Raw genomic sequence first — 24,915 nt, forward strand, 5'->3', positions numbered from 1 at the left:
AGCATTTGGATTTACGGAGTACTCTTAGCTGTGGGGTGAACCAGGAATTCAAGTTTGCACGTGGTTTGGCCTTCCTCAGTTTGATGGGGGCCATAGTATCTATAGCTGTCAGCATGCTGCAGTTGTAGATGTCAGCTAAAGCAGTTGGGTCGTTACAGGAGTCAGTGGCCACATTAAGTTTAGGGAGTAGTAGAGGGAGGATTTTCTCTTTGGTTATGTCCTTTTTATTTCTGGTCGGGAGCGCAGGTGCTATCACGGTCGGGATGCGGGGGGTGGCTTTAATATTAAAGGTGATAATGTGGGCTGACCAAAGGCAGGGGGTAATGGCTAGGACATTGATGTTGCAATTAGAACTGGCTAGCCAGTCAAGGGTCCTGCCTTTGGAATGCGTGGGCACTTGGATGTGCAAAGTGAAGCCGGAGTTGGCGAGAGCGTTTTCCAAATCAAGTGCCGAAGGATCATTAGGGTCACCGAGTCCCAAGTTGAGGTCGCCAAGGATGATGATTTGTGAGTTAGTTTTGGCATTATCAAGGAGGAGGGTGGATATGTCGCTGACACAGGTCGGTGCGGGCCTGGGGGCCGGTAGATTAAGTGGAGGGTGGCTGTTTGGTTAGGTGTTAGTGTGAGTTTGACTGATAATAGTTCAGCTGACTCGAGTTTGGTATTGGTCATTACTCTTAGGTCCAAAGTGATTTTATGCATAATGGCAAGGCCACCACCTCTCGAGTGGGAGGCAGAGGTACGGTCACATCGCATTATGCTAAAGCCGGGTGGTATGGCAAGGGACAGTGACGGACCAGAAGCGGCATGTAGCCAAGTTTCAGTTATGGCAATGAAGTCAAGATCTGACGATGTTATAAGGTCTGCTATGTCTAAGGCGTGGGCAGGCAGGGATCTAGCGTTGATAAGGGCGCCTTTGATGACGGGCAGTTTCGCCTCTGAAGAGGGGGGTTTGATGTTGTTGGGTGCTGCTGGTAGGCACGGGAGTGTGTGTCGTGATTGCTTGGTATGGTTGCAGCGCATAGGGCGTATGTGGAATCTGGTGCCTAATCTTTTATTTCTAAGAGAAGAAGGGCACGGTTGGTTCGGAGTAGGTTTGCTGGCAAAGTGTTCAAGCCAGAGGGCTGGGTCATTGAGGTAGGGATTGAGGTTGGTGATGAGGTGTTGGGGACCTAAGGTGGGTGTCAATGCAGAGGTCGCCATGTGCAAAGTCTGAGATACAAGACTGAGGCGAGACATAATGTCGGTGGCTGTGGGTGAGTCGGCCGTATCGGATGTGTGCGTGGCCGAGGGAGGATTGTTACTCCAGATGACAGGGAGTGGAGCAATAAGAGGAGGAGCGCCCTAAGGAGCATGGTAGATGCAGTTCAATTTTTTAGCTAGGGCAATGCATCAACAATAAATCAACAATAGGCAAGTGTGCTTTTTGGTTCCGGCAGTGCAAAATCAACAATAGGCAGGTTCAATTTTTAGCTAAGGCAATGCAAAATCAGCAATAGGGAAGTTTGATTTTTGCTAAGGCAGTGCAGAATCAACAATAGGCAGGTTAAATTTTTAGCTAAGGCAATGCAAGATCAGCAATAGGCAAGTTCGATTTTAGCTAAGGCAGTGCAAAATCAACAATAGGCAGGTTCAAGTTTTAGCTAAGGCAATGCAAGATCAGCAATAGGCAAGTTCGATTTTTGCTAAGGCAGTGCAAAATCAACAATAGGCAGGTTCAATTTTTAGCTAAGGCAATGCAAGATCAGCAATAGGCAAGTTCGATTTTAGCTAAGGCAGTGCAAAATCAACAATAGGCAGGTTCCATTTTTAGCTAAGACAATGCAAGATCAGCAATAGGCAAGTTCGATTTTAGCTAAGGCAGTGCAAAATCAGCAATAGGTATGTTGCATGTGAGCTAAGCAGCATCTCAGGCAGTGCACAGACTAGGTGCAGGATGCCGCCTACTTCAGGATGGTCAGGACATAGACTACTGGTGGTTGAGGCAGTGCAAGTGCGCTGGCCGTACCATGCATTAGGTGGGGTAAGATCACAAGCCACGTGCGTGGGAGTTAGAAGATGTAGTTCTGCGAGTGTTTGAGAGTGCAGGTCAGCCGTGCTGAATGCTATTTAGGCCAAGGTGGGTATGCGTGCGTGGCTGGCAAAGATGTGGGTGACAGGGGGCTTGAATGTTACCTTGTGAGGGTGGTCGGGTCCGGTTCCCCAAGGAAGAAGGTAGAGTCATCTGTTGTGGTGCCTTCAGTGAGGTGCATCTGGATGCATTGTAGACCGAAGGGTCCCGGGGATCAGGCGCGTGTGTTCTTTCCACTAGGTACGTTGTTTAAAGCTGAATTATGGGGGCGCTGTAGGCGAGGGCAACATCCCGCGCCGTAGCGCAATGGCGGACAGGGGCAGACAGGAAGGGCCTTAGGCTAGCGGGCCTTTGGTTGTTTAGTGCCGGCTTCCACCCCCGGTCCTCGTAGGTGTAAAATATGCAAACGTTGCTAGGCAACCAAAGAGAACGCTAGCAATGCATTCGGTGCGACGGCCATCTTGTGGGAGTATGGCTCGTCAGGATTCCTTCGTTGTGGCCCAGAAAGTGAGGCCTAAGGTGCAGGGGTGTGGGCACAAGGGTGCCAGCACTGGCGAGGTGGGTAACGGCAGCCACAATGCTCCGTGGCTCGTGTGATCAGCTGGGCAGACGTGCTGAACTCGATGTAGCCATGTGTGCTGTTCCAACAGCCCGATGCAGCGCTGGTGCGCAGCGCAGCCACAGGGAGGGAGGGAGCCACAGGGAGGGTGCTGCAGGGCTACTGCCCAGAGGAATAGTGGGCTGGAGGGGCAGACAGGAAGGGCCTTAGGCTAGCGAGCCTTTGGTTGTTTAGGGCCGGCTTCTGCCGGCCGTAAACTCTGTAATGTACAGAGTTATTGTATGCATACTCGGAAATCCATAAAATATCTTTCCAATTACTTTCGGTCTGGTGCAGCATGCAACGTAGGTACTGTTCAAGGGTCTGGTTGGTCCTCTCCGTCTGACCATCGGTCTGGGGATGGTGACTGTTCATAACCTCACGTCGATTTGCGCCAGTTGACATTTCTTCCAAAAATGTGAAATGAATTGACTACCTCGGTCAGAGACCAATACGGAAGGAAATCTGTGTATTCGAACAATGTTTTCGAGGAACTCCTTGGCCAGAATTGAAGCAGAAGGTAATCCCTTTAGAGGAATAAAGTGGTCCATCTTGGAAAAAAGATCCACAATAACTAGAATGGTGTTAAATCCATTACATGGAGGTAGATCTGTAATAAAGTCTAACGATAAGGTGTGCCATGGTGTAGGTGGAATATCCAAAGGTTGTGAGAGGCCAGCTGTTTTTTTCTTCTGACTTTTGTTTTGGGCGCAAATGCCACAAGACGTTACAAATGACTTTGTCTTTTTGCCAGGTGGGCACCAGAATTGTCTCTTAATTTTAGCTTCAGTTTTTGCGATACCTGGGTGTCCTTCCATCAGGGTGTCATGATAATTGGAGATGACTAGTTCATGTAGTTCCTTGTGTGGTAGAAATAGTCGCCCTTGATAATAAGGTAGGTCATTGATGACTGAGTAGTCCGAGCCTTTCTTCACCCAGTCCTGCAGGGCTGTTGGATCGAAGAGTTGTTGGATCTTTACTTGAATATCCTCTAGTGTCTGTAGAGTGGTTATGCCAAGAATTCTTTGTTCTGAAATTATAGGCACAGGTTCCGGGTTCGCATATGCTTCTCCCATCCCTATTCGGGATAAGGCATCTGCCTTGCCATTTTTACAACCTGGTCGAAAAGTGATCACGAAATCGAACTCGGCAAAGAACAATGCCCATCGAAGTTGACGCGACGATTGGGCCTAGGCTGTTTTTAAATACTGCAAGTTTCAGTGATTACCGTAATGGTATGCCTGGCACCGAGAAGATAATGCCGCCAAGCCTTGAAGACGGATTTGATGGCTAATAACTCTTTATCTGTAACCGCATAGTTTAACCCGGGTGCCGAGAACTTTCTGGACCAAAATGCTACTGGGTGAAGTTGACCGGTTTCAGGATCCTTCTGGGACAGGACAGCTCCCATGGCTAAACTGGATGCATCAGTTTCAACTATGTATGGAAGTTCGGGGCGTGGATGCTTTAAGACAGGTGCAGATGTGAATTTCGCTTTCAGCTCTTGGAAGGCCTTTTCAGCTTCTTCGGTCCGTTTGTTTTTTCGCAAAAGTGCTGTGATAGGGTGTACAACATGTGAGAAATCCGGAATGAATCTGCAGTAGAAATTAGCAAATCCGAGCATGCTTTGTACCCCTTTAACTGAACTGGGTAATGGCCACTTGAGGATTGCATCCACCTTTCGAGAGTCCATTCGGACTCCTTTTGGAGTCAGGATAAATCCAAGGAATTCAACTTCCGTAGCATGAAAAACGCATTTTTCCAATTTTGCATATAACTTGTGCTGGCGTAGTTTCTCACGGACTGCACGATGTGCTTCACATGGTCTGATTTTGAAGAGGAGTACACTAGAATTTTGTCTATGTATACAACAACACAGATGTCAATGAGTTCACAAAGGACATCGTTCATAAAATACTGGAAGGCTGCTGGTGCATTGCACAACCCGAAGGGCATCACCTGGTATTCGAATAACCCGTACTTAGTGCGAAAAGCAATCTTCCATTCGTCGCCTTTCTTTACACGTACCAGATGATATGCCCCTCGGAGATCTAATTTAGTGTAGATGCAAGCGTCCTTTACTTGGTCTAGTAATTCGGGGATCAGAGGCAATGGGTATCGGTTCTTAACCGTGATCTGATTTAATGCGCGGTAGTCTATGCACGTTCTGAGGTCACCTTCCTTTTTAGGCACGAAGAACAAAGCTGAAGATGCAGGGGACTTGGATGGACGAATGAAGCCATTAGCAAGGTATTGGTCCAAGTATCGTCGTAGGTGAAGGTTTTCTGGTTCCGTAAGGGCCTAGATCCTACTACATGGAGGTTGTGCACCGGGTATGAGATCGATTTGACAATCGTATGATCTGTGAGGTGGTAGGGTGTTTGCCTGTTCCTTTTGGAAAACATCCTGGAATTCTTGATATTCCTGAGGTAACTGCACGACTGGAGTAGCGACTGTGGCCAGGCCTTGGTTCAAGGGTTTTTTCGGGTAACGTGCACAATCTGGGAAGGTTATTCTCTTCTCTCGCCAATCAATACAAGGATTATGTGTTTCCAACCAAGGTATCCCCAGTATTATTTGGAACTGCGGGGCTTTGATTAAATCAAACACAATAGTCTCTCGATGCCCATCCTGACCCAATAGTGTCATCTCTGTGGTGGAATGAGTTACAGGCCCAGAGGCAATTTCAGTTCCATCGACTGTGGTGATGACATCCGAAGTGGTCTTTTTGTAGAGAGATAGATTCATCCTAGAAGCCAACTCGTGGTCCACATAATTTCCTATGGCCCCGCTATCAATGTATGCCCTCACTGCGTGCATACGTGATGGCTGCCTTGGATCTATAAGGACCATTGGTATGCTGAAGTGCGAGGTCTGAGTATCGTTCTTCAAGCTCGGCAAGCGGTCGGGCATGGTCGTTTCCCGAATCAGGCTCTGTTTGATTTTTATCAGCAACTCCGACTACTCTTTTAGATGTTTTTATAGGGCAATCCCGTAGAAAATGTCCTGAGGCCCCACAGTACAGACACAATTGCATCTGCCATCTTCTTTCTCTTTCCTTTTGAGTTAAGGGTCCCTTGATCCCCCCGATCTGCATCGGTTCTGATACATCTGTTCCTTTGAGGGTGACATTGGGTTTAACCAATACCCGATTCTCAAACTTGGCTCGATCAGCCTTTCTATTCTGAAGTCGGTGGTCTAACTGGACCACTAAGTCTATATATTCTGCACAATCCTGAGGTGGGTTCACAACTTGGACCAAAACGTCTTTGAGTTCACCCCAAAGTCCACGATGAAATAATGTAATTCGTTTTACCTCTGGCCATCCGGTTTCCACCACTAACCTATTGAAAGTGGCAATATAGGTTAGTAGATCCTGGTTACCTTGTCGGAATGATAAAAGTTCGTTATCCAGGGCCTGTCCCTGTGAATGTCTGGCAAATAGTCTTTCCATGCTCAATTGAAAACCTTGAAAATCCCGAAGAGGGTCATCCTGGTTAACTAATGGAATTGACCAATCCGCTGCACTGCCACTAAGATATGATAGTACAAAGGCTACTTTGGTTTGGTCGTTCGGAAAAGCTCCGGGTCTGCATAAAAAGTGCAAGCGGCATTGGTTCATAAACACAGCAAACTTTTTTGGGTCCCCAGTAAAACGTTCGGGTGGAGCTAAAGGAATGCTCCCTGGTAGAACCACTTGCACAGGATTGCTCGATGAAACAGGAGTTGGATTCCTCCCGAATCCAGGTAATGGTGTTTGCCCAGCTTGGTTTTGCAGTAATTGTCTAGCAAGATCATCAGTGCGCTCCTTTGACACAATCAGTTCTCTCCTGAGGGCATTAGTCTCTTGGCGCGCGGAGTGCACTTCTGCCCCAAGCTCCCCTAACAATAGGGCTAGTTGATCGGTTTCTGAGGTTTCCATAACGCCCGGGTGGGGATTTGTAGATAGGCTTCGCGTTCTGTTACACTCACCTGGCTCCCACAGGGGCGTCGGTCAGACCCGGACAGCTGCGGTCCCCACCCATGTGATGCGTAGTGCAGCAATGACTGACTGGATCTGCCCTCCTAATCTTGTCTGCTTAACCCATAGAAATATTCTCCTGCAAGTGGAGAGATGGATTTAGCCACTTGTGCATTCAAGTGATGGCACCCCCACAGTCCTCCCCAACTAATCACCTCCGAAATGCCCTCACAGCAATCTCACCTTATATTCTTGAAAGATGAGCTCTCCATCCTGCGTGGATTTGCAGGGGCGCGTCGATTCCAGTTACTTCACTGGTTTGAAGGCTTGGGAGAGTTCCGGAGAGTATTGACTCTGAGGTTCCTGGTGAGGACCAGTAAGTATTAAGTTCATAGAGTTCAATATGTCCGATGTTCACTCTTGTTCCCCCCTTCCTTTCTTGTCTTGCAGCTGGCTCGTGAAAAGATGCTCTTGTTGCAGCTTGTGGCGCTCAGGTAAGAGTCTGTATTACCCGGCGCTGTCCGGTAAATGTTGCACGTGGAAAACGTGTTGTTTTGTCTCTCTTTACAGATGCGGCACGTGAAAATATGGAGAGTCACAAAAGGATGCCTTTGGTGGTAAATCAGGTAAGTCTAAGGTGGTAAGAATTATATTTGTTGGTTCCCTTTGCTCACCTTGTGGTTTTCTTTTGTATCCTAGGTGCCGAAGTTCGGCGAAGAAATGATGGAGGCAGCGCTGACCCGAAGGATGCTGTGAAGACTGGTGAGTATGGCGCGGCGCTGCAACTGGAGGTGCGGCGCGTGCAGAAATGATGTTCTTTACAGGTCCGGAGACGAGATGGATCCAGAATCAGGTGTGGAATAGAAATAAGTTTGTTTTCTAACCTTGTCCCTTTCTTTCCTCTTTGTTTTAGGAGCTCCGGATTCGAGGCAGGCGTGGCAGAAGACTGGATGCAGGCTGCAGGCACGGTGAGCGTTACGCTGCTAGATGCAGAATAACGCGAAGCGTGTGTTGCTGGTCGGGTGTGGTTTAAATAGCCTCAAAAGTAGTCCCAGGTAAGAAGTCCTTAGAACCTCACCCGAGTAAAAATAATAGTCCCTGTAGAAAAATAGTCCCTTTCAGGCTTCATGTTGGATTGGAGTGCATGGTCTGCCTGAGGTAAGTAATGACTATGAGCCTGGCGCCTTAGGCGCCAGGACTGATTTCTACTATGAGCCTGGCGCCTAAGGCGCCAGGACTGAACCCAAATAGCCCCTAGCCGGGGCTGCTGAGGTTTTACTAAATGTCTAGATGCCTGCTCCCGGGGCTAATGGGCTTGGTCCGGATGCCTGGGGGTAGGCATCATGACACTGGTTTTCAGGATATCACTCATTAATATTCATGAGAAAAAATTTCCATACATTTAGAAGCATTGTATGCAAATTTATCTCATGAATATTAATGTGGGGTATCCTGAAAATCCAACATGTTTGCGGCCCTCAAGGACTTGATTTGGATAATCTTGCTCTAGAGGAAGTGGAGGGGACAGGAAGGAAAGAGAGAGAGAAACCTAGAGAAACAAGATGGTGGAAGTCTACCTGCACTGTTGAGAGCCCCCTCCTGTCTACTCTAACCGTGCTCCCCTCCCTTCTCTCTAGGAACAAAGGGCTTTAGAAATGCTTCTTTGATGCCTGGGTCCAGGACAGCTGCCTGAGAATACCATCCACCATACCTTAACTCAGGTATGGCTTATATTTAAAGATTATTCTGTCACCAAGAGGTAGGCTCATACTTGCAGGGTTTTGTAGCAGGGGTGCATATCTTAAATCCAGACCCTGCTCTGCAGAGACTTCTCTGTCAATCCAACTATCAAATGGGCACCTATGGCCTATGAACCTGCTCTGTCACTGGTAGGGCAGGTGCTGCAAATCAGGATGCTGATGCAGCAGGACACATGTACACACTATGCTTTTGGCTTGGAGTTTATGAAAGGAGAATTTGATTTTAAGATTTCCCTTTCAGAGATGGAATTACCTGCATCATGTTATTAAGTTGAATAAAAATCCCAAAAAGTCTAGGACCCTTAGAGCCTTGCCAAATGGCAATCCATCAGTCACAAACAAAACCACAACCATAATCAGAATGCACTCTTACTTTCTTAATGAAAACAAAACACAGTATAAATATGCAAGTATAATCCATGTGACAACACCTGGATGATAATTACATGCATAACTTGGATATATATGTATATCGGGAACAGGGTGGTAGAGTATATAGCTAGTCAGAATGAAGGAGAGGGAAAGGCTATGAGGGGATTAGCCCTTGGAATTAATTTGAGATGTGTAATATTGACTTTCTCTCCCTAAATCGCTTATCTCGTCTTTCAAACAAATCAGTTTATTATGTTTAGATATTTGCTTAATGGGTCGACCGAGAAGGTAGGTGGCAGTGCTGGAGTCAGCTTGGCCTGATGGGTAGAAAGAGAGAGCTGGGAGGAAAGAAGAAATTGAGAGAGGAGTCGTGAGTGGGTTAGAGAACAGGAGGTCTGAGGGGATCAGAACTTCCAGTGTGTGTGTGTGTGTGAGTGTGAGAGTGCGTGTGAGTGTGTGAGAGATCCAAGTGGATGTTCAGGTCTCCGAGGAAGAGAGGTAGAGGAGATGTCAGCCCACTCAGAGAGCAAGAGAGTGACCTGTAGATAGTGGCCACAGTGAGAGAGAGGCTAGGAGTGATAGAGAGCCTGCAGGCCAGGCATTCAAAGGAGGAGTAGTCCTGCATAGGAAGGATTGAAACAGGGATCCACTCCAGGAAGATCAAGGCTACACCCCCTCCGGGACAGTTGGTTCTGTGTTCGGAGAGGATCTTATAGCCATCAGGAAGGAGAGTGTCAAAGCTCGTGACCAAGCTGGGCGTGAACCAAGTCTCGGTGAAGTTGATAAGGCGCAGGAAGCATCTATCAAAAAGGAAGAGGTTGGCCTGAGGACCCTGGACCAAGACAATGCCATTTAAGTAGACATTAAGGATTGTCTTGGAGTGGAAGGGAGCCAGGAGGACCTCCCACCGGGTGCCACCATTAATGGGAGAAGAGGAAAAAGGAGATAGAACATAGACCATATGGGAGGTCAATAGGCCTGGAGAGGGAACAACAAAGAGAATGTCGGTAAGGGTCTGTCTGGAGGAAGCACTGGTGTAGGTATCAGTGATAGGGATGCCTGGGTTGGAGACCAGGAGGTCCTTTTTGAGCTTTTCTCCTGCCAGACTTGGTGGAAGGGATAGGATAGTCAAAAGAAAAGAAGTTGGAGAAAATAGCTGAGACAGAGAGCACCATAGGGGTGCAGATGGGAAGAGGGGGGGTTAGAGGAGCGGGGCCCAAGCCGGGGAGCGGGGGGGGGTAGCCCTTGGGAACAGGCAGCCGGGGAGACACAAAAGGAGGGGGGCAAACCATGGACAAGAAACAACGAACCACAGAGATCAGATGCAATACATAGCCAACAGCAACAAAGTACAGTTCACAATATGGTACCTAGAACATAAAGGATGCAGATGCAAAGAGCCAACAACAAGCACAGAGTGCAGCAGGGGACCTAGACAGGAAGAGGGACAGTGCCAACAATAAAGCAAGGAGCACAGCAGGGGACCTAGATGGGAAGAAGCAGGCAGTGTAGTGTGATGCCGAGAACCGTGGGGAACAGCACAAAATCGGAGCAAAGGAGGAGGCACAAGATCAATCACAAAAGAAACCTAAAAGTAAAGAATGTACACATCAGGAATGCAATATAAGCCAACAACCGTGAGCAACAAAAAACTTCAAGAACAGTAGACCATAGTTTGAGGGAGGGAGCTAAAATGAGAGGGGAGGGAAGGGACTGTGGGGAATGCAGGGACCTAAGATTCGAGGGAACACAGTGACTAAAAGGAGGGTTGCGGGTAAGCATAAGCGGCCCAAGTTGTGAGGGGGCACCCGTGACCTACGTCATGAGGGAGCGTATGCAGCCTTGAGTTGTGAGGGAGTGCACGCGGCCTTACTTGCGAGGGGGCGCACATGACCCAAGATGCGAGGGAGCGCACACGGCCTAGGATGCGAGGGAGCGCACGCGACCTAGGGTTCGGGGGAGCGCAAGTAAGCAGGGCGGAGGTGCGAGGACTGGTTGCAGGGGGAAAATGTGTGTGCAAGAGTGAGAAGGGGCACCAGGTCAGCAGGGTTGTGTGGAGTGTAGCAAGCTAACTCTCCCTGCACCTTCTTACCTTGCAACTGCAGACAGGAGGGTGAGGTCGTCCGCACTCTGTCTACACTGCTACACCTTCGCCACCAAACACCTGCGTCGCTCAACACCGCGGCCTTGTCCCGTGTGGGCTTTACCGCAGAGAGTCTATACCTCAGTTCTTATAGGCACAGAAGCATGAACATAGCGAAGCATGCTACTTATAATCGAGCAGCATCTCCTGTGCACCTTTACTCAACACCGTGGCCTTGTCCTGCGAGGGCTTTGCCGTAAATGGTCCATACCATGGTTATTATAGTTACGGAAGCGTGGGTGTAGCGAAGCATGCTATGTATAATGGGGCAACGTCTCCTGCACACCTGCGTCGCTCAACAATGTGGCCTTGGGCTATTGCTACAGTGGAAAACTGTTCTACAAAAAACTGCCCTCTCAGAACTCAGCTTTGTTTTCTATCCAAACCTATACTATCTTTGTACTGACCCTACCACTACTAAAGGAAAAACCAAATTTAGTCCAGAGAAGTGCTCTTATGCTGCATTTTCTTGGCTTATGTTGGCTGATGCATGACTCCCTTCCAGGAAGGTCTCTGGAAATGTTTGTCATGAATTCCCAGCCTTCTCGTACAGTTCAAAACAACAAGTTCCTTGAGTTTTAACAAAAACACAAGGGGTGAACTCCGGTGCACCTCCACCAAGTTCTGGTTAACGGTAAAAGTGAATACCTTAAATGCACAAACTGGATTTGTAATTCTTTTTGTTGTTCAACTACTGTCTCTCGCTCACCCCTGCAGGGCTGTTCAGTTTCTGTTTGTGGTCTCACTTGGACTCTCCTTCTGGTGAGTGTTATTCTCCACCCTCTGAGTGATGTTGTTAAACAGTCCAGCCTGGGCTCTTGCCTCCCTTCTGGGTGCTTCGGTTTCTTTTTCACTTGTGTTAGCTCCTCCTAGGTTATTAGCCTTTCGGGTTCACACTTCCTGGTTTCTAGTAGACTCTTCTGGGTATGTTACTCTTCCCCTTCTTTGGGTATCTCTGCAAGTCTGATTTTCTATAGGCCCTCCGATATGTGAACTGCTTTCTTAGCATTCTGCCTCTCTGTCGGAGCACCGCAGAGCTGAACCACCCTCCTCCATCTCCTTGCCAAGAACTATGTACCTTCTTTTCCACAATGACCTTCATTGGGGGAGGCAGTCGCTTCTTTTACGGTGGAACCGGGTTTCATGGGTTGTCTTTTCCGTTCTCCTTCCTCTGGGCATCGCGGTTCTGGCAATCCAGCCTTTATCGTTGGTCGTGGTTCAGTCTTGCTCCTCCAGAGATCTGGGAACTTGGGGCTTCCAACGCTCCTGGGCTCGGCAGCGTTCCATAGGCTCTCCACCCTCCATGTGTACTTCATGGTCCTGCCTCCACAGTGCATCAGCTCCACACTTGTGCAGCAGATTCCTCTCTGAACGCCCTCTCTCTGGCTGGCCCGTTCCCAGCAGTCCACTTGTTCTGCATTTGCTCCTCAACACCAGGAAAGAGTCTTGTCCCTTATTTGTCTCTCCCTGCAATGAGAGACACTATTTCATTAGTCCTGGGATTTGTGAAGAGTCAGGAATGAAACTTGGACACAAGTGAGTAATGGTTTTGGTCAAAGACCTTTATTAAAATAAAAGGGGGTGGGGACATGCATCTCTGTCTAGTCTCTAGAGGTGTTTCTCTGCCTAAAACCAAAACTAGAGGTCTGTCAATGTTATAATGTCCAAAGCAAAACTGTCCTCTGTCCAAAGTTCTATTCCTGACCCTCACATACTAATAAATTAACTCGAAGGTGAAAAGGAATAATGTCTTTGGCCTTGAGTTGTATATGTGTTCAAAAGAAAATTGATAAGTTCAAGACAAAGGTTCCACAAAGTCAAAGTTCCTTGTTCCAGAGGGTGGCTCCCTTCCCCTGGATTTCTCTGCACTCTGCTTTATGTTCAAGGATATCAGTTCCTTAGGTTTCTCTTGCCCAAAACACAACTGGTACAAATAATGCTTTGTCCGCTCTTCTTTGTCTTGTCGGGTACCTGGTGTACTCTCCAGACAGGTTTTCTCTCTCTTAATATACTTGCACAGTCTTTTGTCAATTCTGATATATATCCTTCTCAGGACCTGCTTGGCTGTTTGTATAATATACACTATTTAACTTAAGACTGCCTGGTATACTTTTCTGCCAGGGCTTTCCAGTTAGAACACACTTGCAATTTGCATTCACCTGGTATACTCTCCTGCCAGGGCTTTTTCTCATATATACTTCTGTATCTCTGTTTGCCTGGTATGCTCTCCTGCCAGGACTTTTCCCATGTGTGCTCTGCGCACACCCATAAACATGTCTGTCTTTTATACATGTATCAACTTACTTAACTTGCCTGGTGTGCTATCCTACCAGGATGAAATACATACATTTACAAACTTGATAGCTTCTTTTACATACTACGTTATGCCTTCTTACGAGTATTTCCCTTGTTCATTCTTCTCATTTTCTTTAATTATGTTGATTATACTTTGCCAGGCTTTTAGACACGCCATGGGCTCCCTGTGTCCCTTTGGTGGACTCACTGGCTATGGCTGGCTTAGGTAGTTTCTCCTGCTGTAAGCCTGTGGAGGTTGTGTGGCTCTCTGCCTTCTCTCGCTGCCTCTGCACGGCTTCACGCTTGTCGCAGCTTCCGCCTTTGTTTCATGGTTCTACAGGCATCAGTTCATTGGAGGCTGCTTTGCCGCACTGCCGAATGCCCAGAAGCTTTCTGTCTGCTTCTGGCATCCCCGCCGTATGCATCTGCCTTTTTCTCCTTTCTGGAAAGCCTCTTCACTCCACAGGCACTGTTGTAGTTTTCCAGTCTCTTCATCGAGAGAGGTTGCGTTCTCCAGCCAACGAGGTTGACTCCTCAGCAGTTTCGCCGGTTTAAATCTCCTGGCTTTGGATTGAATTTACCAAACACTAGAGCGTGGAGTATGCTTTGGGCCTCAGTAATCCTCATTACTCTGTGCATCTTTTCCATCCCAGTACTTTTGGGTTTATGGTACTGGTAGTTTGGTTTTGACAATCTGAATTTAAAGTCTGGCAGAGTGAAAAGGGGCCCAACCATATTTGATGAATGTACAGAGTCAAAGAGAATGTCCTCAATCTCTTCCCTAGGTGGGTGAGGGGTGATATGACAAGCCATCATTGCATGTGGAATGGCTGGGGTATTCTCTAAAAGACCTGGGGGACGCCATGTATCATCCGATGAAGTCATGACGTCTTCTCGAGGGCTGCCTCCCCACCATGTGATTCTCCCTCATTTAGCCACCCCCAGGGTCAAAATCAGGCAGCGGCTCCCGTACCCATGCCACATGGGAGAGGTTACCTATCAGATTCATCAGAGATTCCAGTTCCAAGAAGGGGTCAGCAGCCAAGCATATATTTAAAGGTTGCTTTTTAGTAACAATGTTAAAAGTTCCCTTGTATACAACCACCATTTGGGACATGGGTCTTAAGGGAGATGCTCTAGGTTTGCTCAGTTGAGAGTTCTTGTCCCCTAAGGGCCGGGGTCAACCCCAGTGAGATCCTGCTTGCCCATTCCCCTAGTAAGTGTTTTGCATAGCAGGATCTACTCCCTAAACTCAAGAGGTGGCTCCCCCTTAGGAAGAAGGGACACATTCCCTGGGTTTGTTGCAGTATGCTTGGCCTTCTGTAAACAATGAGTCTTTATAGATATGCAAATGACACTGGTCTGATTTCTGGAGCATGAGTGATAGGTGCTGATTAGAGAAATTAAAGCAGAATTAAGACTGTGGAGCAACTGGGATCTTGGGGGCCTGGTAGACATAATACATTTCGGAATTCAACAGCAAACCTCCATTAATAAGCATAATAACAAGGGTCCTTGCTTATAAATGGTAGTGTATATACCTGCTTTGTTCTGTGGGGAATTTGCGAAAATGTTGTAGCCTCTACATTTATAAAGGCAGACAACCGATTCACTTTACTAAGAGTTGTTGGTACTTGTGTGCAAACATGTTCCATCAGCGTGCTCGTGTGTCATACCCTGAATTGATGCATCTGTTAGACTGCACACACATTTACGTTGCTTTACGGCTAACACTAAATGATGACCACGTGTGCTTGGTGTATATTTGCGTGCATACAATGCAATGGTGAAATTGACCCATTTATCTTATTATTTCTGTTTAGACCATTCCTAAGGTGAATGAAATCAAGTGATGTTTAAAAAGCTTAGCTTTCGCACCTATTAATGAGATAGGAAGAGCAAATATGTTAACTTGTTACATTGCAGATGTGTTATTGTGTTATGCTGCTAATTTGACAAAATAGATAGTACATAACAGTTGTTCTTTATGTTTAAAGGAATAATGGTTGCCCGCGGACTTTTAGCAAATCCAGCTATGTTTGCGGGCTATGAAGAAACGCCGCTGGAATGCATCCAGGACTGGGTTGACTTAGCTCTTCGGCATGGGACACCATTCACGTGTTTGCATCATCATTTAATGTACATGATGGAAAGGATCGCTTCGAAACATGAAAAGCGAATTTTTAATGTTTTATCGAGCACATCGGCGGTGTTGGACTATCTCAAAGAACACTATGGACTGTAACCTGCGAACGACAATACTGTTTTAATTTATTTTATGAGGAACCGATCATTTTACCATTGTTTTTAGGTGATTTCTGAGCTAAGTGCATATTAGTACAACACTTTTACTTTATAGTTAAGACATGTCTTGTAATAAAATTGATCTTTACATATGTGCTTTAACTTATTATTCATGAAATCTAGGTGGCATTTTGTATGTGGCAAAATTCCAAAATGTGTGTTCAAGAAGTTGTAATGTTCGATGTTGGAAATGACGGGAAAAGCGATGTTGGCTGCAAAGAACTTTAACATCCATGTTCTCGAATCCTAAAGGTTTGTTGTTTACATCGAAAAAAGTCTCGTTGAGCACCTCTTTCGGCAATGCCTTAGCCACAATCCATCATTGCCGCTGTGTACACAACCTTTCATGATGCTGTTTCTCATTTCACTTTTTGGTGGATCCTTGTCATTGAATGGTGCCCACTCGCCCATGCCTTCATGGCTGGCTACAGAGACAGGCCATTAAGAGCAGAGTGACGTATGCGTCCATTCTAGCACATTTAGATGCCCAGTGCTCTGCGTGGCAGTTGCCTTGGGTTATAGCTGCAATGGTTTTAGGAGCAAGGGGTTCATAAATGGGTGACCCTGATCAACTGGTCACAGTGCTTGATGCCCTCATCTCTGTTACTTGTATTTTATATTTTAGAGAGTAAGAAACCGGGTTCTAGATAGTGAACCAGGGACGTCATTTCACCAAAATGCCAGGGGTAGCGGAAGTAGGGAACCAAAGAGCGGAGTTACAACCACAGGTATATTTGCTGACACTGCCCTTGAATTGGGGTGTCTGATAAGTTTAATTCAAATTATTTACAGATTTGGGCTTCAAATAGTAAGCCTAGTATCTTAGTGAGAACACAGTCACATCATTTAGTAAAATAAGGCACAAATCCCCTATTCATAAAGAAATAATTATTCAGTTCAATTTATTGATCGTACATATTGTTCTTATTTAGAAATCATACACAATATCATACTATTTATCATACTATTGAAAAAGGACATCATAACAAAATAGCAAAGGACAGAAAAAAGGGGAGCAAAATATTTTTGTTGTCCAGAAATCGCAAATTTAGTGTGTTAGTATCATTGTGGTGATGTAAATTCCATTATGCAACATCAAGGTATGAGTGGAGAGGAAGAAACAGTAGCAAAAGGTTATCACTATATAACAAAAACTGTTTAACATATGCACAGCACAGTTATAGAGACATAGTGACCAAATATTAGGTCATTAAATTTTAGCAAAGGTTGTTTAGTAACCTAACTCTAAGTGCCTAAAGGTTTTTGGCGAGCTGTGCTAAGTTCGATCTTACCAGGACCAAATTAGTTGATCCTATAGTGCATATTGTTAATGTAAACCCAAATATATAGGGAGTGCGCGGGAAGCCTGATTTGTCGGGCCTCAGGTACAGCGAGGCACACTCTCCCTAGCGTTGCTCTGAGGACCGGGAAGGTCAAACCAGGGTATCTATTGAATTCTATGAACAGAGGACCAAAACCATCGGTCGACGTCAGGGGGAGGAGCTCCCTATCTTGTTGGAAAGGGCAATAAAGCACAATAGCTGCTTAGTCCTGTGGCGTTTCGGCTAGTTGTTAGAGCACCTTCGTCTGGGCCTCCGGATTGGGAATCTCTGAAAATAAATGAAGGAAAAAAAGAAGAAAAGGAATGCGGGTGAGATTAAGCTGGGGTCTCATGTGCTTTAAAAACAGAAGATGTCATATTAAAAAAGAGTAAAACATCACTGCCTATTGAGCAGTCATACTAAAAGATACTAGTAAAGTAACAAAACACATATCAGCCATAGTCTGATGTGTATAGCAAAAGGAGCTGCGTAGAAGCCAACCTGTGGGGAAGAAACTGCTCAGCATCACTGCGAAGGGGTGGTATCCTGTATTGGCAAGTAATACTCTTGCACGGTAAATGCTGCTGTTATGCTGATAGCGCTGCTTCAGAAGCAAAGGGGTCTGGAGCCAAATATACAGAAGGTCACCATATGGTTGGTAAACCTGCAGTAGATAGAAGGAACAGTACCAAGGAGCAGTGTCACCAGATGGATGTTGCTAATTACCATGTGCAGGTCTTTGTAAGTAGAGATAAACAGAAATTGCTCTACCTGTGGGTCACGTAGCGGAATTCTTATTATCCATCTGGATGAAAAGGTGCAAGTCCTCTTTGCACTTAGAGCTTGATGCTTTGTTGTCGTGCTTTTCATCCGTGCAGAATCAGAGCTGCAAATGGAGATGGCGGCAACGCCATTACCTTGAGGTATATGTGATTCTATGTTCGAAAATGTTAGCACCCTGGGTAGGGGATGATCCTAGGTAAGGTCTAGAGCCTCAGGGTTGCTTACCTGGAACCAAATCCCTCCTCGGAACTCAAGGTGAATCATTGGTCTGCAGTTCGTCAGACCGCTGTTAACGTCATCATCCGCGGGAGAGCTGTATCGTGATCCAATGTTCTGCCATGCGCGAAGGGCTAGTATAAGTAGCCCTGCGCATGCGTAGAGTGTACGTATGTATTACATCGTCATGGCAACGAGTAGCGTTGTAGCCCATTGCACAGAAGCGAATGCAGCGCAGATCAAACTCAACGTCTATTGCTGTCGCACTGTAACTGAGCCCCGCGGCGGTCTGCATCCACGGGTGGTTGGTTTAAGCAACGGGCCCTCAGGCCTGAGCTAGAGCGAGTCTGGAAAAACAGAAGAGTGGAGAACGACATAGCTGGGTCTAAACTCCGTTAATCTCTCTAGTTGGAGGAGCCTCAGGGCTCGATATGTGAGTCAAATAGCAGGCAGGAGGCCTGCTGTACAAACGTACATCACTGAGGGAATAGCTGTGTATACATAAATGTGCGTGGCCTGCCATCATATTATGCAAGTGATGGCCATTTGCATGGGATTGTGAAAGCAGGGAACACTGCTCTCAATCCCATATAGCGCATATTTGAGTCAGGATATTGCCTGTAGCAACACAGTCTGTGGTTGCCTACAGTTCAATATCGGTAGGCCACCCTCATAAAATGCAAGTGGTGGCCAAGCTCATGGAGTAAGTGAAAGCACAGAGGACAACTCTCAGTCCCAAGTCACCTTGGCCTCATTCAGGCCATGAGTTATTGTCTGAAGTTTAAAAATCCACCATGCTTCCTTATGTTTGAGAGCATTCCTGATGTTTGTATTGCCCTCTAATTTATCGATGACTCACCAGGTGAAGTCATTGGGACCGTGGCGGTGTTCAAGGGAATGTGGAACCAACGGGGCGTTGTGACTCTTGCAGCGAATGCGTGAGCGGTGCTCACTTATTCTTTTGTTGACAGGTCTTTGTCTCTGTCCTATATACCTAAGGCCACAGGGGCATTCAATTAGGTAAATTGCATTGTTGGTTTTACAGTTTGAAAAGGGTTTGAGAACCCAATCCTTGGTACCAATTCTGAATGTTTGAACCTTTTTGGTGGGTTTGCATGCTACACATTGGCCACATGGGTGGTGGCCCGAAAGGTCCCTCAAGTTCCACAATGTCGTACAGGTGTTTTTCTTAAGGCGGGCATGGGTAAGATGTTCTTTTAGGTTAAGGGCACATTTGAGTGCCATTCTTGGTGGTGCTCCATTCGGCAAACTCAACTGTATTAATGGCCAGAATGTTTTAATTATCTGTTGTACTTTGGTGGTGTTTTGACCAAAGGTAGTCATGCATGTTATTCTGTCCTTGTCCTCGGTCCTGTTCTTAGGAGTAAGGAGGGCATCCCGTGGGATGTACAATGCTCTTTTGTTCGTGTTTCTTATCAATTTCTTAGGGTAGCCACTTGCCCTCAATCTCTGTTCCAGCTCTGCTGCATGTTTTTTATACTGTGCTGTATCCGTAAAGTTTCGACGAACCCTAAGAAATTGTCCATAGGGCAAGTTGGTCCATAAGTTTCTGTGATGGTTACTATTGTAATGTAATGGAGTTTTACGATCTGTCTGCTTCCTAAATAGATTGCAGGAAAGTCTGTCATCGTTAACTTCGATTTTGAGATCCAGGAAGTTGATACTTTCCGTACTGCAACTCATGGTGAATTGAATTTCCGCCGTTTTGTAGGTTCAACCATTCATGAAAGTTGTTAAGTGTGTTCATTTCCCCATGCCAAATAAAGATGATGTCATCTATATACCTGAACCAATCAGAAATATGGCTCAGTTATGGGTTTTGTTGTGTGAACACATATTTCTCTTCAAAGTTGGCCATAAAGATGTCCGCAAGGCTCGGCCCAAAGGCAGCTCCCATGGCCGTCCCATTTATCTGTAAGAAAAACTCATCATTAAATGTAAAGTAGTTTTTTGTGAGAGCTAAGTCTAGTAGTTCAGTGATAAAGTTCACTAGGACCCGTTGGTCTGTCAAGTGATGGGTTAGATGGTTCCTTATGCATTCGACTGCTGCTTCCTGTGGAATACTGGAATAAAGTGCAGCAATATCCATTGTCACTAGTACATCTGTGGTGGTGTTGAATATAAGGTTCTCAAATTTATTGATGGTGGACATAGTGTCCCTCAGATACGTCCTTGTTGTCTGGCTCAATGGCTTCAAGAAGTGGTCTATAAATTTGCAAATTGTTTCCAGGATGGATCCACATCCAGAGACAATTGGTCTTCCTGGGGGATTTATCACATTTTTATGAATTTTGGGGAGGGCATAAAAAGCTGGATTTCTGCCCTCCGAGGCATTGAGATATTTTTCTTCTTTATCTGTGATCCATCCTTTCTCAAGTGCACATCTAGTTTTTTCCTGAATGATGTTTTTAATCTCCTCAGTGGGATCCTTTTTGATTCTTTTGTAGTTAGTTGTGTCATTAATCAACATTGTCACCATCAATTTGTATTGATGTACACTCTGAACAACAATTCCCCCTCCTTTGTCAGCACTCTTAATGATGATCTCCATGTTGTTTTCTAAATCTTTAAGTGCCCTACGTTCATCATTGGACAAATTGTGTCGTATTGGTTTAGAGTCATTTTGAAATTTGTTAACTTCATTGCGAATGCATTTCTCGAAGGTAATCAACGAATCGGGTACATCATTGTCATTTGGAATGAATGAAGATTTGGGATGCAGTCCGGTGTCTTCTATTGGATCCTCATAGTCAGAATCTTGGGGTAGCGGAAGTGACATCAAACGACCCTTGACCCCTGATGACATCACACGAAGTAATGTCATTTGACTCCACCCTGAAGTGATATCGCGGAAGTGATGGAACACAACCTTTCACCCGTTGAAAAAACAGGAAGTGGCATCACATAGCATTGTACACTACGAAAAATATGGTTACGATATCACTATAATGTGATGTACATTTCATACAAGAATGGATCGCCATTTGTATCGTTAAGATCAGTGTGTATAGGCCCATAGTACCAAATTACTGTGAATGCAAGCAGACGTCCATGACGTCCATGACCAAATGATAATGATGTGTTATTATATAGCACTTACGCTTAAGCGCTTTATATAGAAAAAATATACACCCAATATCACCCAACCTGTGTTGGTTCTCATTTATCGACCTCAGAAGGATGAAAGGCTGAGTTCAGGTGTTTAAGAACAGACTAAATCAGTGACTGACCCGCTGAAGTGTGCCTGAAATAAACCTTTAATGAGTCTAGCAATTATTGTATAGAATTCCAGAAAGACACATTTGATATTCCTATTCTTTCTTATTTAGGGTGAGTGCTGAAAGTGTTAGACTTGTGGCACTCCTGTTCTTATTTGTCTTATGTTTCTTTAAGGGGCCTGAACAAGAAAACCAGCCACTCCAGAACTAAAGAGACACAGGGCCCATGAGCTTGCATTTTAAAAAAAAAAGTACAAAAAAAAATGGTGTGGTTTTTTTTTAGAGGTCGCAAGGGAGACCTCCAGAGGTCGCAATTGTGACCCCTGGCGACCCCTAAATGACGTCCCTGTAGTGAACACTCCTGTGCTAAGCTCTGTGAATAGTTCACTTGGAATCAATCTGTTTCTGCAAGGTCACAGGTTGGAAGAGGCAAACCCAATACCTCTTGAAGGGTAAGTTTCAGCAAAAGCGTCCTGATTACCTTGCAAGGAAAGTATTCGGACCATTGTTTACGAAAGGATCTCACGCGTTTCTCCTGTGGTTATTACATGAGAGTTTTTATTTGCATTGAAATATGGTTTAGACAGGAATGGAGCGAGGAGAACGCAGGCATTAGCCTAACAACATTCTATACAAATTGGATTGCTGACTAGCCAATGGCTCTATGAACCACAGGGATTCTTTCCCTAAGAACCTTACCTAATTGCCTTGAGAAAGACCCTCATGGGTTGAAACACGTGTCGGCTGTACTTCACCTAATAGACAGTGTCTAAACCATATTTCAATGCAAATAAAAACTCGCATGGAACCAGTACGCTCTTGCTTGTATTTTATATTGACTTAATTTTAAAGATAATTCATAACCTCATAATAAACGAAACTGGACTTGCCACTGTGCAGTATGTATTTGTACTCAATGTGCTCAATTCTCTTTTGGAGCTGGGATTTGGTTGGGCGGTCCTGGTCCCCGTGAAAGAGGGGAAAAGCTGTGTACTGTATATTGCGCTTACTGAACAGTATTTTCTAGGCGGTTTACCATATAAAACTGTGCTGTATTTTGGTAATACCCACTTCTCACTGAAATGTGAATACATATTGTAACACATAAATCCATTCACCCCTATACCAGTTCCTAACGCAGAGCTACTGTACATGTAACAGAGAGCAATGTGGTGTTTGCAAGAGTGCCCGCTGTATTGACCATGTGTTTGAATCAGCACCCCCATCCCCACCTGCATTCATTTTGAACTCAACAATGTGGCCAGCCTCTAAATGCCCATCCGCCATCTTTCCAAGTTAACACCTAATCTTCCCGAAGCATTTAACTGTTGAGGTGTCCCAATCAAACATTTTGAGGGGACAACGGAGTAAGGAGTGTTCTTTGTGGCAGTGATTTATTTAGTTTGATAGTTTATGAAGCACAGCTAGGCCCCAGGGGCAAGTGGTCACATTACAAATATAAGTACATCAAAACTGGCAGAATATCAATAAAACATTTTTTACGGCAACAACTGAGTAGAACGATTGTTCAGGCATTTCAGATTGTTGCTTTATTACAGGCATGTCACAGGATGTAATGAAGCACTACCACAGCCACTGCTCACTTAATGACACTGTAATGTGTGCTGCAAGAGGTGATGCAGAAGAGTTGGTGATGCTCAGAGTGGTCTGATAGCAGTAATGGTCATTACTACAGCAACAGCTTCTGGACAGGGTGGGTTTGCACCATCAGTTGAAATAAGTTTTGTGGTGCTCCCATCGGTAGCTGAGGCATTAGATACTGCAACATGTGTGCAAGAGTACCAAATACCCATCTAGCCTTCTATGACTACTGGATAGGGGTCTCAGTTGCACCCCGTGTCCTTGCAGTAATCCCCACATCCCCTCACCAACACTTATCTATGTCAGATTACAGAAGCACAGGGTGCCTCCTGGCACCACCAAAGGCCACAGTGCCTAAAAACCACAGTACCGCACTGTAGGTTCATTCAATGGAATGTGATGTGTTAACTGGTACGCTAGCGGTCCATCAACTCATTCTGATGTAATAATGAAGACAGCACCCCCCAATCCCAGGCATCACAATAGCCTGTCGGCAAGAGCTCAGCTACCTCCGCGCCAAAACCCCAGTATACTGTGCTTACATGATGTAAACACCTTCATCCAAACCTTATGCTGAGCGCAAGTTATCCATTTCAGTGACAAGGCTCTTTGTAGAGCAAAACATACAATTGTTGCCGTCCAGTTAAGTAAAGTTACATACAGCACAGTAGATTCAATGTCCGACCTTTGTGTGAGATGTGTGTTGTGAACATGAAAAGCTTTTTCTGCTAGCCAAAGTCATAGAGCAAAGCGCACCAGCTGGGAGTCTTGTACAATACTTGGGACAGTTTTCTGATTGGTCAGATTTGGTTTTTATTATTCAAACAAAAATAAAGATAATAGTCCTCCTTGAAGGCTCTGTTGTTCAAACATAATGATAGTCCTCAATATTCAAACAAAAATGATGGTCCTCCTTAAAGAATTTTAATCCACGCGGATGGGCGTTCTAGTGTCCCATTTCAAGGCTGAACTATTATATTCAGTCCAACGTCCCTAAAAGTTACCTTTCTTATAAGAAGATATCCCCTTTCAAGTATGCTAAGATCATGGAGGATATAAAGACCATCTGTTTGGCTTGAAACACTATGTAAACTACTCAGTCATTAGAATATTATAATTTTTTCCACCCCCTCCTGATGAGCCACACAAACCAAGTGGGGAAACACGTGTAGAGGACTTTCATTTTGTTTGAATATTAAGAACCAACCAGTAGAGGAATGAGGACTCTCATTTTGTTTGACTATTGAGAAGCAACCATTGGGCATGAGGTACTGAATACTGTGAATGAACATTATAGGCAAATCAGCCAATAGTTCTTTAAGGATCTTTGGTAACCCCTGACCTCATTAAAGCTCCTACATCTGATGAGTCAAGATACAGAATTCTAAGCGCTTTCCAGACTACTGTTCTTGCAACTATTGAACGGTGCTCCATCATGAGCAGTATTAATCGTAGTAACACCAGCATACCCTTCTCTAGACCAAATGTCATCAGCTCTCTCTCCAAGAATGACAATCAGGAGACCCATAATGTCCCCTAAAGCTAATGTATTTCCTCATGTCATCTTCTCTAATTCATGTATCCATTTCCCAGTGCCAGAAGTCAAAACTCTGGAGTTTACACCTTAAGTTATCCTTGCCCATCTAGGGTCAAGGTACATATTGTGGTCTGGCATGCTCCCCCTTTCTCTCGCAAGGGTAACTGAAGCCCCAAGCTCACTCTCATTTCTCATTGTTTGCCTGTCCACAGCAGGGACAATATTCCTGCACTGCCTTCTTCCTGGCAATGTCCTCAATTTGCTCACATAAATTGTCGATTCCCCCCTCTCACCATGGGGTTGCCATTTAGGTCAGTCTGACTGCGTCAATGATTCTGACGCCCAAGGTACAGATGGGTCTAAATCTGACCATCCCACTTCTTTATTCACTAAAAACACCCTTGAAGACCACATTGTCACCTTCTTTTTCTCCACAGAAGGTTGCTCTGTCCTAGTTTGACATATCCTGTACCCAACTAATGTTGCACTCATCATTTTAGTCTTTATTTTTAAAATCAAACTGTCCACAGACAAGGCTCTATGCTTGTGTACACTGTGTGCTCTGTCATCTATGTATGGGTGCAAGCTGTTGATTCTAAAGCTTGCTTAATACTTAATTATTCAGCCGTGATGCACTCACACTGAGTGCCGCATTCCTAACTTTCTTTATCATGAGCCAATTTTAACTTTGGCAGACTTTCCCTCAAGGCCG

At 45.4% G+C, this 24,915-nt stretch overlaps 1 protein-coding gene across 1 annotated transcript in view; it reads left to right on the forward strand.

Annotated features, from left to right (window-relative positions):
- Nucleotides 1–15,596, forward strand: part of DUS4L (dihydrouridine synthase 4 like) — a 290,584-nt gene extending 274,988 nt beyond the window's left edge. The window contains exon 7 of the mRNA XM_069629144.1: nt 15,198–15,596. Coding sequence (XP_069485245.1) covers nt 15,198–15,445 — 248 coding nt within the window. The 3' untranslated portion in view covers nt 15,446–15,596. The remainder of the gene's footprint in view (nt 1–15,197) is intronic.
- Nucleotides 15,597–24,915: the final 9,319 nt, after the last annotated feature.

This window comes from Ambystoma mexicanum, chromosome 12 (genome assembly GCF_040938575.1).
Source record: "Ambystoma mexicanum isolate Mex_15411 chromosome 12, UKY_AmexF1_1, whole genome shotgun sequence".
NCBI classification, from domain to species: Eukaryota; Metazoa; Chordata; class Amphibia; order Caudata; family Ambystomatidae; genus Ambystoma; species Ambystoma mexicanum.